At 37.6% G+C, this 16,469-nt stretch overlaps 1 protein-coding gene across 9 annotated transcripts in view; it reads right to left on the minus strand.

The window, feature by feature from the left end:
* git2a (G protein-coupled receptor kinase interacting ArfGAP 2a) overlaps positions 1–16,469 on the minus strand; it is an 80,793-nt gene that overhangs the window by 37,203 nt on the left and 27,121 nt on the right. For 8 of the 9 annotated variants that reach the window (XM_060843497.1, XM_060843506.1, XM_060843501.1 and 5 more), the window contains exons 6-10: positions 15,150–15,280; positions 13,420–13,514; positions 10,517–10,562; positions 3,865–3,916; positions 431–503 (exon numbers count right to left, since the gene is read on the minus strand). In XM_060843497.1, the coding sequence (XP_060699480.1) occupies positions 431–503; positions 3,865–3,916; positions 10,517–10,562; positions 13,420–13,514; positions 15,150–15,280 (397 nt within the window). The remainder of the gene's footprint in view (positions 1–430; positions 504–3,864; positions 3,917–10,516; positions 10,563–13,419; positions 13,515–15,149; positions 15,281–16,469) is intronic. The other variant, XM_060843498.1, reaches the window with a different exon arrangement.

The following is a 16,469-nucleotide window of genomic DNA, read 5'->3' on the forward strand; positions in this document are numbered from 1 at the left end:
GTACAATATAGACGATCAGTGGAGAAAAAAGAAAATGAAAATGTGTTTCATTTATTTCTACAAAGAAATGTGATCTACCAGTAACCCTTAATCAAACCTAGCTTCCTAAACTATCAAGCCCTGTTAAAATTAAAATGAGCAAACACATCATCCAGAAATATAATTCAAGTTCTGACAATAAGAGTTTATTAAAAATTGGAGGTTCTAGTTTGAGAGGCTTATGCTCCAGTGTAAATGCTACTGGCAGTTTCCCCAAAGTTTTGGTACCATATGCTATCAGAAAAACTTATGAATCTTAAATTAAAGAGGCTAAAGAAAACAAGGCAGCAGTTTCAAATGGATACTCAGAGCAGAATTATTTTTTTCCGAACAGGGAGCAAGTTTACTAAAATATTACAACTTTGGCTGACACTTCACGCTGAATCCTCACCTGCATCAGTCTCCCTTCGATCCACTTCATCATATACATCCATAGCTAGTTCCTCAAATAAGTGATTACTTAACTAGAAATAGAATCAGGAAGAACATATTACTACTCTAGAAAACGTGATTGAGATTCAACTACATAACCCATTTGCTGTGCTTTGAAAGTATTTGGAATGATGGAGAGTCAGTTTGAAAATATCAAGGATGAAAAGGAATTACAAACTAAATGAAAAAAAACTATTGCATTAAAAGATTCCAAAGACTTTAGTGCCAAGTCCATTTTCAAGGCTTGTCAATCTTTGAAAGCGAATATCAAAAAATAAAATTGGCAAGACTAGAATTTTCCTGTTCACAAAGAACCTTCATGTATTTCTCTCCCTCTAGTTTCCTTTTTGAGCCCAATCCAAGTGAGGGGTAATTATTTCATAGACTCATAACCTGAAGATAATTTTCTTCAACCAGAGGATGGTGATTCTGTGGAACTCATTGCTGCAGAGGGTTGTGGAGGCCAAGTCATTGGGAGTATTTAAAGACAGAGATAGATAGGTTCTTGATTAGTAAGGGGATCAAAGAATACAATAGAATGCTGGAGAATGGGGTTGAGAAACATCAGCCACAATTGAGTGGCAAGGCAGACTAAATGAGCTGACTGGCCTAATTCTGCCTCTAAATCTTATGAACTTATTGCTGTGGATCTGTTCGGCGAGCTGGGAATTTGTGTTGCAGACGTTTCGTCCCCTGTCTAGGTGACATCCTCAGTGCTTGGGAGCCTCCTGTGAAGCGCTTCTGTGATCTTTCCTCCGCCATTTGTAGTGGTTTGAATCTGCTGCTTCCGGTTGTCAGTTTCAGCTGTCCGTTGCAGTGGTTGGTATATTGGGTCCAAGTCGTTGTGCTTATTGACACTCTATACAATCAACACAGGAATTCTTGGACATCAGAAATATACACATAGACAAGGAAGAAACCATAGTCTCACTCGATGTAACAGCACTGTTCACTTCTAATTGACAAAACCCTAGCCAGAGAAGCAATAGCCAACCTGCTGGACATACAGAACAAACAACAGGACATTGAACCTATCAACAAAGACGGCATACTCAAACTACTGGACCTGTGCCTCACAACACACTTCACATTCAACAACCAAATATATGAACAAATCAACAGCACACCCATGGGCTCACCCATCTCTGGGCTCATAGCAGAAGCGGTAATGCAAAGATTAGAACAAACAGTCTTACCGCAAATTCAACCCAAACTCTGGGTCAGATATGTGGATGACACCTTTGTAATCATTAAAAACATAGAAATAGAGAACACACACCGGATCATCAATGCCACACTCACAGGAATCCGATTCACGAGAGAGGAAGAAAAGGACAACCAACTCCCATTCCTAGACATGATGGTACAGAGAACACCTAACGGAGAATTCACCACAAAGGTATATAGGGAAAGCCACACACACAGACCAAGTCCTGAACTATGAAAGCAACCACCCCAACACACAAAAGAAGTTGCATTAGGACACTATTCAAAAGGGCCACAACACACTGCAGCACACCAGAATTGCAAAAAGAGGAAGAACACCTATACAATGTATTCACCAAAAACGGATACCCGCGCAATTTCATCAACAGATGCCTAAGGGAAAGACAACGGAACAAGGACATACTGCAACCCAAAGGACTAGCCACACTACCATACATCAGGAGCATTTCCGAACTGACAGCCAGACTACTGCGACCACTAGGACTCATGACAGCACACAAACCAACAGTCACTCTCAGACAACTCACCAGAACGAAGGATCCGACACCCACCATGAGCAAAACCAATGTAGTATACAAAATCCCATGCAAGGACTGCACAAAAACACTACATAGGACAAACAGGAAGACAGCTAACGATCCGCATCCATGAACACCAACTAGCCACGAAACAACACGACCAGCTATCCTTAGTAGCCATACACGCAGATGACAAGCAACATTAATTCGACTGGGTCAACACTACTATTATAGGACAAGCCAAACAGAGAACAGCAAAGGAATTCCTAGAGGCATGGCACTCATCCACAGATTCAATCAATAAGCACATCGACCTGGACCCAATATACCGACCACTGCAGCTGACAGCTGGAACTGACAACCGGAAGCGGCAGATTCAAACCACTACAAATGCCGGAGGAAAGATCACAGAAGCACTTCACAGGAGACTCCCAAGCACTGAGGATGTCACCTAGACAGGGGACGAAACGTCTGCAACACAATTTCTCAGCTCGGCGAACAGAACCACAACAGCGAGCAGCCGAGCCACAAGTCTTCTCACAAACTTATGAACTTATATCCTAAGAGCAGTAGCAATGGTAGTCTTGCTGCCAAAACACAATACATGTTGGGATGGTCAAGTGCTAAGAGAAATGCTAAATGGCAGAAATGATTAAGCATTTTGATGTGATTGGTGTCTAGTCAGACCATCCTAAATCAGGACTCAAATATAGGGCTGCAGGTATAGAAAATCCTCAGACCTCAGCTGCAATTGTATCTATTGCTGTACCACAAGTCAAAGAGGGCCCAAATTACATTAAAAACAGCTTTGTTGCTTATTAAGTTTGTAAAACTGTCTTGGGATAAGCATATTAATGGCTCAGTGCAAACTAATTTCATGTAAACTTATCATCTTTTTTGGATAGCGAGACAGAGACCTATCAAGAACGTCCAAATGGTGAAACTATTACTGCATAGTAGTGCAGTGTAGGAGAACATTCCAGGTGACTGAGAGACTCTCTTTAGAGAGATTGTATTCAACACCTAAAGACAAATGTTAGAAAAGGTGACATCAACAAATCCTGCCTCCTACTGGTGAAGCCAAATTCTCTGGCTTTGGAGTACAAGTCAGTTCTTCTAAAATGGTAAGTGCTAGAATATTCTTTGGAAAAAATGTGCGGGAAGATGAATTGTGAATTTTTTAAAAAAAATACACTGTTCCACATTTCTTTGTTTGAAACTGGTCCAGAAGAAGTTGAAATCCTTTCTATTTAGATATGCATACAGTGCACAAGATAAATGGGCAATCACGCATGTTCTAATTATCATCCCTGTGTTACCATGTGTTGTAAAGGCAAACTAAGCAGGCCAAACCAGAATAAGTATAACAAAATTGCATAAGTCACCGAGTTTGTAACTACAAAAATACTAATCTAGCTCTGGTTGTGCAAAGTAAAACATTTTATACACCTATTCAAAAGTTACATTTGGGTTGGAGAACGGTAAGTGCATTATAAAGAAGATGCACAGTTTTAACAAGTAATGTGCCTAGGAAGGCAAATTGCGCCAAGCATCTACTAGATATTTTAGTATAATTGCTTGAAGGCTCAAATTAAAGTTCAAGCTCTTATGTGTTAGTCATCTATCATACCAAGAAAGAAAAACTTACAGACTGCAGTTTCTTCTTTGCTGCTTTTGCTAGTTCTGACAAATCTAAACTGCTGAAGATTCAAAAAACACCATAATTAATGATGTACCAATAACACTGGACAGTTTTTTTTCAAATTGTTTTGAGATATTCATTTTGAAACCAGTGCAGGCAATAAGTTTTAATTAAGCGGTGAAGCCATCTAAAGCTATGAAACAGGCATTACAGAAAAGTAAGGTGATACTCCCAGATAATTCTCTGTAAAAATTCAGAACTTTGGTCTGGTCATATTGACGACTAACATCTCAGGTCAGATCCTTCATCTTCTCTTCTAGTACTCAAATTCTGCTATAGTGCTACATTTTTGAATTCTAATCTAATATGATTCCAGTGTCTTACTGAAAATGATAAATAGCCCTCCTTCAAGTTCAACAATATTAAAGATGCAACACTTCCCTTTATTGCTTAGTTAGGAAACCTAATATTGGCACAGATTGGATGGTTATTTGAAGCTGTGATTTTGTTTTGCCTAATAGGTATTGTCTACATTCCCCAAAAGTTACTTAAAGCATCCAGACAGTGTCAGTAATAACAGATTGCAAGAGAAAGTACCTGTAATATGATAACATTTCAGTTTTAAAAGAAGAAAAAAAATGAACAAGCATTTGACTGTGAATACACTGATCTTCAATTATTAGGCCTTAAAAGTAGCTATTTTATTATGTATTACTTACAGATGCCTTTTATCCCAAGGGTTGCAACCAAGAAAGAAGTGCATAGATATTTATTGATTACAACATGTTACAAGTATTTAATAACATGGCCAAAGCATCAACCCCATGTAATCAAAATGATATGATAATTGATTAATTTAGAATAACTCCTCCAGATTTTCTGGTTCCAATTCACCATAAGATGTCATTTGACATTATTCAGCTGGTAAGTACAGTTATGTTGCACAAATTATGCAATAATAACTAAAGGTGTTAATCTTTAATCAGAAATATATGATAAACTATCAGATTGCAATTAGGGTTGTATGTTGTAATTGACCTTAAAGCCTCACGTGCAAGAGTGGAAAGAGAGAGAAAAAAAATCAGTCAGAACACCACTCACAGCTAGTAACTATTGGACAATGAGTGAGCACAAGCTCAATATTGTGTTTGTGGTGGTTTCAAATGCTAAATATTTCATTAACATTGACTCTTTGAACAGATATTAAAAGTGGTCATTTGACAACAGACTAGAGAATTGCTGGTAATTGTGATACTACATCCTAGCAGAATTCTGGGGAGAAGAAAGAACATAACTGAGTATTTACACATACATAAAAGTAAGAATATAATACTTCATAGCAGTTCTTATTAAAGTTGCCTTTTCAGCCAGCTGGTGACAGTGTGAAATCTTTCAATCATCTCACCAGAAGTGGGAGAGTACAAAACTTTGGATGATACCACTCAAGTAGGAAAGCTTGTCCATAAAAAGAAAACTGTACAAAACCTGAGAATGTATTCAAAGAAAATGTTCAGATGGCAGAATATATACACAATCTGTTTCATAATTGATTTTTTTGTCAGTGTGGCTTCCCTACTTTGACAGAAATCTGCTGGACAATCACTTTTCTATAATATTTCAGTTTACATTAATCCAAAGGCAATGGGACAGGTATTCTGGGGCATGACAGCTGATTTTACCCAATAAACTACAGATATTTCTTCTAATTAAAAGGTACGTTTGAATAAAAGCTCTGAAAATGCAAGTTCTGGTACAATATTAGTCCGTACAAATCATGGTGTCTTAATTTAGATTCATGGACTGGGTTTCAAATAGTTAATCATAGTTAGGTTGGTAATTACCTAAACACTACAAGATCAAGAGCAGGTGGAACAATTATTTAACATTCTCATTTCTATTATCTAGATGATTTCCTCATTGGAAAATTAATCTGCATCCCTGATGGAAGGGGACAAAATTGATTTTGCTACAACATACTTCATATTTGAATTGTCTGCTGGAAATCAAAGTGCACACACAAAGAGTAACCCTATTTGTGAGGTGGCATAAGGCTGCCAATGAGTGCTTATAATTTTAGCATCAAGTAACAAATTCAGAGAAAGATAGTGGTAAAACAGTTGTACCTTTGAACCAGAGGCCCAGAATCTGGGTCATGGGTTCAAATCCATGTCTTCAGTCTATGAACCTAAATTCCATTATAATATTGGAACTGCAAAATAATCTCAGTAATGGTGATCGTAAAACAAATATCACTTGTTGTAAAAATCCATCTCAATCACTGATGTCCTTTATGGAAGGAAATTGCTGTCCTTATTTTGTCTTGCCGACAAGTGACTCCAGACCCACAGTAATATGGTCAACTCAAACACAGAACATGCCAGAGAACCTCAGCAGGTCTGGCCACTTCTGTGGAAAGAGAAAAAGTTAACATTTCGTGTCTGATATGACTTTTTCTGAGCCATAATCAGACTCTAAATATAACTTTTTTTCCCCCCCTCTGTCCATAAATGCAGTCAGACCTGCTGAGGTTCTCTTGCATTGGTTTCAATTTCCAGCATCTGCAGTATTTTCCTTTTATACTGTTGCCTCCGAAATGAACCAGCAGGCTACTTGGCTCAAGAACAATTAGGGTTGGGGCAACAAATGGTTTCATCTGTGATGCTGACCTTCTATGAAGCATAAAGGAAACAAAAAATTAAGGGTCAATATTTTACTCCAAGTAGCCAACTGGTGAAGGAATAAGCAAAAGCAAGTCTTTACTTGGTGTACACTTATTCCGTGAAACATTCAAAAAAGGTAGAGATCTTCAGACTCCACTCAACTGTGTCAGTAAGTGGGTCTTCAGCTGTGCTAAACTAACTTATCCAATCAATGCCCTGGACTTATATACTTTACTGCTAAGTGTATCTATTGAACTTAAGACTGACAACAGAGGTATTGTTAACACAAGGGTGCCTGACATTTATGATAAGGCTGAGATTTACATTCATTCTCAGTTGAGGACAACAGCAAATGCAGTCAACCTATTTATTCAAAGGGTAAGCAACTAAGTCAAACTGAGTTTTGCCCAAATACAGTGATGCTGTAGTACCAAGAAATAATTTATTTTGTGGTGTGAAGTTTGTATTAACTTTTGTTAAAAAACTTAGTGGGGAAGCATCTCATTGTAACTACTTACTTCTCCAAAGTGGGAAGTAGAGTGTGAAAAACAAAACAAACTCAATTACACTCACAGGACAGTAAATATGTAAACAAAGTGAGGACATAACTGAACAACTTCACATCGACATCTATACCCATGACTGAAAAATGGCAATTTGTTCAGATACCAAGATGTGAATAGCCTCATCAAGGAACCATGGCCTTTGGAAGAGGAAGAAAGTTGGAATGAAAACAACCAATCATCCACAGCTATTGAATTTGACAGTTTCTTCTTCAGTTTTGTAATTGAGATGTACAAACTAAAATATCCAGCAGGTGGCACACAATGGTATATTATTTAATTCAGTGAAAGAACAAAACTAACTCTGTTTACAGGGCTAGGTATATAGTCAGAGTCAGAGATGTACAGCATGGAAACAGACCCTTCGGTCCAACCTGTCCACGCCAACCAGATAGCTCAAACCAATCTAGTCCCACCTGCCAGCACCCGGCCCATATCCCTCCAAACCCTTCCTATTCTTATACCCATCCAAATGTCTCTTAAATATTGCAATTGTACCAGCCTCCACCAAAGCATTAAGTCATGGAAAATATCGTAAAGTGCAACTCAAACAAACACTATATTGACAATTTTAAACAATGAAGCCCAGCCATCAAGTTTTAATTCCCACAGTATCAGTAGGGCGATAGTAAAAACTGCAATTGTGATGCATTAAGTACAAGTTCCCAAAGGATAATTCTAACCAAACAAAATCCAAAGCTTTATGCACATCTAGGAGTAAATATAAACAGAGGTGTACGCCACTTAGCGTTGACCTGATTGTAATCTCAAAGCCACACACCTGACAATCTTTCACTACTTTGCTTAACAGGAATCTAACTCTGCTTGAATATTTTTAAGCAGTCTGCTTCCACCATGTTTTCAGGAACGTGTTTCAAAAACACACAACCCTCCGAGAAAAAATTCCTCATCTGTTTTAAATTAACGACTCCTGATTTTAAACATGACCCCTAGTTCTAGATTCTTCCATAAGAAACATTCTCTGCAAATCTGTACTGTCAAGGCCTTTCAGGATCTTATGTTTCAATCAAGTCACTTTTATTTTGTAAACTCTAGCAGATACCAGACCAACCTTTCCTCATAAGATAACACCTCCATTTCAGGTATTAGACTAGTAAACCTTCTCTGAAATGCTTCCACTACATTTACAGCTTTCCTTAAATATGACAATATTGCGCATAGTACTCCAAATTCAGCCTCACCAGTGCCCTGTATAACTTTACCACAGCCTCCCCACCTTTGTATTCAACTGTCCTTGCAATAAATGAAAACATTTTATTAGCTTTCCTAATTGCTTACCTCTGTCCGCATACTAACATTTTACACAAGAGGTATACACAGATTCCTCTGCATTTCATTTTTGCAATTTCTCACCATTTAGATAGTTTCTTTTTATTCTTCCTGCCCACATTATACTCCATTTGCCACTGATCTAATCCATCTACATTTTTGTAGGCTTATTTCTCTTTCTCAACCTACTTTCCTACCTTTCAGAGTTCTCAGTAAATTTGGCAACCATACCTTTCATCCTGTCATCCAGGTCATTTGTGTAAATTGTAAGCAGTTAAGATCCTACACTTGTGGCATACAACTTGTTACAGCTTACCAACCTGAAAGAAAAGACCCATTTATTCTATTCTCACCTTTCTGTTAGCCAATTTTCTATCTATGCCAATATGCTAACCCCAACACTACATAATATTTGATGTTCCACCTCATCAAATCCAATACAGTACCTCCACCGGTTCCCTTAATCCGCAGCATGTGTGACATCCTCCAAGGATGTCAAATATGATCGCCCTTCCACAAAACCTTGACTTTGCCTGATTACTTTGAACTTAATCAAGTGCCCTGCTGTCATTTTTGTAACAGCTTCTAATGTTTCCCTAGAACAGATGTTAGGCTAACTGGCATATTGTTCCCTGCTCTGTCTCCTTCCCTTTCTAAGCACAGGAGTTAAATTCACAAATGAGGTCTTCCAATTCGATATACAGAAATCTACATGTCTACTAGGCATTTTCCCAACAGTAAATTTCACACATTAATTGTTCTTCTGTAACTCAGTGAATCAATTCTCATTTTGTTGGATGCTCCATGTTTCACTCATCAGCAATTCATTTTGATTAATTAGATCTCCTATTGATTGATTTTGGGGTTTTTTTTGTTACTTAAATCAATCCTGTCCTTGATTATCATTGAACTTCCCTGCTGATTCCTTGGTTCTTTTTCCCTGGCTCTGTACATCCTGAAATAAAAAGAAAACTCCCAACATCTTTCAGTTCTGATGAAAGAAAGACCATCATAGTGCAGGATTAAGTGAGTTTCTCTACCCAGAGATATCAGTCTACTAAGCGTTTAGCAGCACTTTCCATTTTTTTATATCAGAATTCCAACATCTGCAATATTTGGATTTTGTTAAAATTGCAGTTAAATAACAATCTGAATGTCAGAGGCCTAAGAATATTTGGATCAGGGAACAGAGGTGTAATTCAGTTTCCACTTTGAATTAATTTATCTTTAACTTTATACTGCCACCATAAATTCAAATCACATTTATGACAAAAACAAGAATCAACTTGTCAAGGTGTGATGACATGTTCTGTTAATTAGTGGTCCTGCAGCACTTCTACTGGGACAGATGGAATTACAAAAGCAAAACTACTAGTGGATATCTGAAACAAAAATTGAAAATGCTAGAATCACTCAATAGGGAGACAGCATCTGTGCGGATGGAAGCAGTTGATGCTTCAGACAATTAACCTTCCAGCATAAGCGAAGTACAGAAACAAGTAAAAAAAGTCAGGAGGACTGGTAATGAACAACAGAGAAGGATTGTAAATCACTAAATAACGGAAATTCTATAATTCGAATGGGGAAGGGAGTGTAGGTGAAGTAACAGGACAAGTTTAGAAACAATACGGTCTAGAGGAGCTGCAAATGGCATCAAAAGGCTGTAATTAGAGCCTGGCAAGATCAAAAATGAATATAGGAATCAATGGTCAATGCACTTATAAATGCCAGATACTTAAAATTATATGTAGCGATTGTGATTTTGGCTTCAGAGGCTCACTGATGTTACCTAGCATGGGGCAAAACATCTGAGAATAAATCCACCAGCTCAGGTGAGCAAACGTACAACCTATGTATAGCGATTTCATAACTTCACTTTTATTGCAAGGTAGTACACAATTCCATAGCCAGTTGAAATCCTTACAATCCCCAATACTTATACAGGCTTGCTAGTATTAAGTGTCTTTTAGACACACCAAAAAGACTTGTTAGTAGTGAACTGCGGGTGTGCAAAACATGAACATTTTTAAAATGCATTTTTGAGATGTGGGCAATACTGGCATGCATATTTATTCATCCCTAATTTCTCTCAAAACTAGTAAAGAATAAATTCTGACTGCCATAAAAAAAATCTCTCTGCCTCACCTATCAGCCATCTGTGGAATTATGAAGTGCTGCCCATTCTTGTGATCTGGAATGGAAGGAGATAGTTGAATCATGGTACATTTTAAACAAAGAACAGAAGGCATAAAAGCGAAATAACTAAAAACAAATAACTCAGATGTCAATTTTACTAGACCATACACAAGTCTGAATCGGGGACGCACATCATCATCAATTCTAGATCATGAATAGTAATGAGGAAGGCAAGTTGCCCCATAGACCATAATATAAACACTTCGAGGAAACATTTAAATTGAACATTGAGATGTACATCATTGGATATTGACAAGAATTGGCATATAGTCAATGTTTTGCATTACAAACATTCAAGGAAAACACTGCTTTGAAGATGAATGAAAAGTAACGAAGAGCGACAATACCACGTGGAACAAATTCAGGAAGGATATAGTTTTGTGGCAGTCTTAAATGCAAATTATAATAAAAGGGTTGTGTCATTTTGCATTGGTGTTTACACAACTAGAATGGTGTCCTTCCTGGGCATGTATAAAGAAACAAAGTAATGAACATCTTTACTCAGCAGACATCATTAGACATAGCATGCAACAAGCAAACAAGAAACTTTAAATAAAATTATTATACTTGTAAGCACAAGTCAAGCTACTCCCAGAGTTACAACTATGCCGGAAATTTGAAACCATGAAGAATGTCTGTGCCTCATGGTCAAGTAACAGTTAGAAACGACCTGTTTTGTGTATGCAAATATCGACACATTCGTCAAAGAATGAACATGAAAAATACATTCACACAAATATTCAAATACAAAGAAAACATCACAAATTAATGGAATCAAGACTCTCAATGGCTGGTATCCCTAAAGCATGTTGACAAAACTGTATAAATGGAGATTGTTCAGATGAATTCTTTAAATTGTACAAATGTTCTGGGCTCGCCTAGGAAGGAAGGATGCTGCATTGCACAAAAATAATAGGCAAGGATTTTCCATTCATAAACATTTATTCTGTAACTGCTTTTCACCACAGAAATTAAAAAAGAAAGCCTATCCTTCGTGAAAGGTGTGAAGCTCATTCAGTTACCTCAGTATTGAATTTTGAAGTCAAGTGATTAATTCTTTTCCAAGTACTAGCCTTGAGCACAATGGCACTTATAATACATTTCAAGAAAGTGTGAACAGGGAATTACAGTCTGGTTAGCCTGGCATCAACCAAAGGGAAGTGCTGGAATCCATCAAGGAAGTGTTAACAATGCATTTAGAAAGATATAAACATGATTGGAATATACATCGACATGGTTTTACATAAATCAATTGTTTGATAAAATTACTGGTGATTGTGAGGATGTAACTAGTAGGGTAGGTATCGGGGAACTAGTAGATGTAATGTACCTAGATTTCTAAAAAGGCATTTACTGAAATACCAGAGAAAAGGGGCATATGAAATTGGGATGATATATTAGCATGAATAATGAACTGGTTAATGGACAGGTGCATCAAATTGGCAGTTTTAATTTCTGTAGGCAGTGACTAGTACACAAAGACCATGGAGGCCGTAACAATTAATTAATCAAAGTCAGAAAACAATTTATCTAAATTCACTAAAGGTTAAAAGTCAGGTAGAACGGTAAGTTGATAGGAAAGACAAAAGCTGCAGAAGATAACTGAAAGTTTAAGTGACCAAAAAGGAGGCAGACAGATTATAATGGGGAGAAGTGCGAAGTTATTCACTTTTATCCAACTAGAAAGCAGAATATCTTTTTAAAAGGCATGACCCTGTAAATGTTGATGTTGAGATTTGCATGTACTTGCACATGGAATACAAAAAGGTAGCTTGCAGGTACAACAACCAATTAGAAAAGAAAATGGAATGTTGACTTTTATAATAAAAGAGATTGGAGTACAAAAGTAAATAAGCCTGCTATAATTGTACTGGGCTTTGGTGTGACCACACCTGGAATACTGTATACAATTTTTGTCTCCATATTTTAAAAAATATACATTTGCATTGGAAACAGTAGTGAGGGATCACTCAATTAGTTCCTGGTAGGAGACTTGTCACACAAGAAGGAAATTCAGTGTATTTTTTGAAGTTTGGAAGAATGAAAGATGATCACTTCAAAACATTCAAAATAATGAGGAGTTTAAGAATTAATACTTAGATATTGCTACCCAGGGCAGATCAATCAAAACTAGGGGTCAGAGTTTCAGGATTACGAGCCAATTCATTTAGGACCAAAATAAGAAATTCCTTCACCGAAAGAATTGTGGACCATAGGAATTCTATTCCCTTTAGTGGAATGTATGTGCCATCAGCTAAGACTTAGATTCACAGATTTTTGATCTCAGAGTTAAGCATTATGGACAGTAGGTATAAAAGTAGGATTGACATGCATGATCAGCCATAATCATACTGCATAGCAGTGCAAGCTTGACAGGTCCTATGGTCTCCTCCTACCTATAATTTTTAATATTATATTCACCTCTCATTCACTTGCAACCATAGACAGATTTATGATCCCATGCAATTCATGCCTACATTTATTTTCTTCTCAAATGAGATGCGGGCCAAGCTGGAAAATAGTACTCCATTCTCTAACAAATTGTGGCAAAAGAATTGAATTATGAAGTCAGGCTTAATGCTCTCTGACACTGAAGCAATTCTACAAAAATGAGGGAGAAATGTTTACTGTAAGAACTGGTCCATAACTGTACACGGTTCTCCTTTGGGGAAACATACAGGTTCCATTTGGCACTGTCCACAGTACTTGATTCACAAATAGGAGTTCAGTATGTTGTAAATACTGGTGCATCAAGATGCATCCAGTATGCAAAATACTGTTTAGTACTGAACATCCCAATAAAACATTAAGAAGCAACATTGCCATCTCCAGCTCTCTTCTTTCATACCCACCTGGTTTTCTTCCACAAAGGAAGAAGGTTAGTCTGTCAGTGAGTTCATACTGAATCTCTACTAAACGGTCTGCTAGTTCATGGTGCCCTGCTTGTCTGCAAATCAAAGATAACATTTTAATGCCAGGATAACATTATGGAAAAAAAAGTCAAGACTTTGATCACTATGCAAGATGTGAACTTAAAGATAAAAGTGGAAGAAATATTGTACAACTTTAGTAACCCAAGTATGAGCTCGGGAGAATTACTACAAGAGCAACAATGGCACTCTCATACCTTCTTTATTATCACCAATATCATGATTCAGATTTCATTCTTGCATTGCTTGCATTGTCCAAACAGAACCCCAAGTTATTTAATTAACAATTTAATAGAGGTGTTCAAGCTTGAGGGGTTTTGTCACATTAAATAGGGAGAAACGTTTTGCACTCAGGAGGATCAGTAACTATAGGATATAGATCTAAATTAATTTGTAAAAAGGGAAGATGAGGAGACATTTTTCCCCACAGCAAGTTACCTGGATATAAAAATCATTCTCTAAACATAAAAGGTGTAAATAGCTTTATAGCAGTTTTCAAAAGGGAATTAAATATATACTTGACCGAGAAAAAAACACCGATTCTTTTCGCAAAAAAAAAAATCAGTCTCCTCCTCTTATTATAATAAACAGATCCACCTTTGAAACATTTGCAAAATACCAAAAGCACTTTACAAAGTAACCAAAGTGAACAGATCTGCAGTGCGTTAAAAAGATTGAAAGACTGGGAAGAAAAGGAGGAAATTTAGCTTAGAAACATCTTGCGTTTATGTCACTTGTATTACAACTATTAGAGCACACTTTAAATTGAATGAAGTTAGTTCTTAAAAAGAGTCATAGACATGTAGAGCATGGAAACAACTCATCTATGCTGACCAGAAAACCTGAATTAATCTTGTCCCATTTACCAGCACTTGGCCCATAACCCTCTAAACCCTTCCTATTCATATACCTACCCAGATGCTTGTTAAAATCTTCTAACTGTACCAGCTTCCACCACTTCCTCTGGCAGCTCATTCCATGCACAGACCCCCTCTGGGTGAAAAGGTTGCCCCTCAGGTCCCTTTTAAATCTATCCACTCTCACCTTAAACCTACGCCCTCTAGTTCTGGACTCCCCCACCCCAGGATCTAATTATCCTATCCATGCCCCTTATGATTGTATAAATCTCTATAAGCTCATCCCTCTGCCTCAGATGCTCCAGGGAAAACAGCCCCAGCCTATTCAGCCTTTCCCTTTAGCTCAAGCCCTCCAACCCTGGCAACATCTTTGTAAATCTTTTCTGAACCCTTTCAAATTTCACAACAACCTTCTGATAGGAAGGAGACCAGATTTGCAGAGTGTTCCAAAAGTGGCTTAACTAATATCCTGTGGGGCCACAACATGACCTCCCAATTCCTACACTCAATGCTCTGACCAATAAAGGAAAGCATACTAAATAAATTCTTTGCTAACTTATCTACTGGCGTCTCCACTTTCAAGGAACTGTGAACCTACAGATTCTTTTAATCCAATATATTTCACAACAAAAGATCAAGAAGTCAAGACCATAGTAAATTAGCAAGGAAAATATTTTGCTTTTGCACAATTATTTCAAAGTGTTAATTTGACCATTGCTGCATCAATACTTGTATTTTTCTTGATAGTAAAAAGGATTAAAAAAAGGTATCTCTGTGGCTTTTTCAGATTCTAACCTTGCATTGTCACATGGTGTCTTGCCATTGGCATCAGGGGCACCAGGATCAGCACCGTATACTGCTAACAACTCAGCCTGTAAAATTTGTCCTCCTTTGCTTGCTACATGAAGAGGAGTATTTCCTTTCTCCTGTAATTAAAAAAAAAGAGTCAAAACCAAGCACAGAAGTAGTTTCAGTTTTGCCTTAAGAATAAATTATTTGCAAAAATAAAGTTTAATGTCATAGGAAAGGCAAATTCCTGGACAGTATCTTCTTGTGGCTGTGGACAGTACTGGAAAAGCAACATTTATTGTTTACTGATAATGCAGAAGACTTTGAATTCAGGGCCATTAATGGAGGACTTCTTCAGTGCTGTCCTACATAGAACAGTACAGCACAGTACAGCCCTTTGGTCCTTGATGCTACGCTGGCCTTTCACCCTGCTCTTAGATCAGACTAAATATAGAACAGTACAGCACACAGGTCTGTTGCATTGGAGTGTAACTGGAGATTGGTGAAAGAGGGAGGAGGTAATCTGTTCCTCCTTTTCTCTCTTTGGTGAGTGTTCATGTTCTTTATATACAAATAAGGTCTTAGTGAATTTGGGGCCTAAAGGGAAAGAATAGCCAGCTGAAGGGAAGACAGAGCAGGAAATAAAAATTGAGGCAGAGGCTTACATGCTTATCTGGGAGTCCAGAGAAAGGAGCTAGCAGGGGAGGAGACTCAGATCAGCAACTGTTACAAAAATGTGGCATCACAAGAATAGCTGCATTTTCACCAACTGAGAAGTAACTATTAATTTGAACATCTATTCTAAATTGTAGATAAATTGGATAAATAGTTTTTAGATTAAACTAACAACCAGTGCAAATGTTCAATATACAATTTCAAAACTAATTTAAATAATTTAAAGATGAGGGCCATGTGATGTCTTGAACCTGCAGGATATGGGAACTGGTGGACCCCATTGTGGTTCATCATGACATCTGTCGCAAGCGTTGGTGGCTCTAGGAACTCTGGCTCAGTATGAGCTGGAGCCTTAGCTTTAAACCTGTGACACATCAGGGAGGAACAAGAGTTACCTGGATTCTGTGTTTCAGGAGACAGTCACACTTAGATACTTCAAATCTGGCCAGTGGTCAGGTACAAGAGGTGTGACTACAAATGAGGCAAATTCATGGATCTTGAATATAGTATAGGAGCAGCCTCAGCTCTAGATCTTGCCCAACAGGTTTAAACATACTTGTTCTGTGTGGCTGAGGAAAAGGACTGAGAGAGGATGGGCAAACTGACTACTGCACCATAGTATAGAAGCAGGGGGAACAGAAAGAATAGTGC

Source organism: Hemiscyllium ocellatum, chromosome 24 (assembly GCF_020745735.1).
Source record: "Hemiscyllium ocellatum isolate sHemOce1 chromosome 24, sHemOce1.pat.X.cur, whole genome shotgun sequence".
NCBI lineage: Eukaryota > Metazoa > Chordata > Chondrichthyes > Orectolobiformes > Hemiscylliidae > Hemiscyllium > Hemiscyllium ocellatum.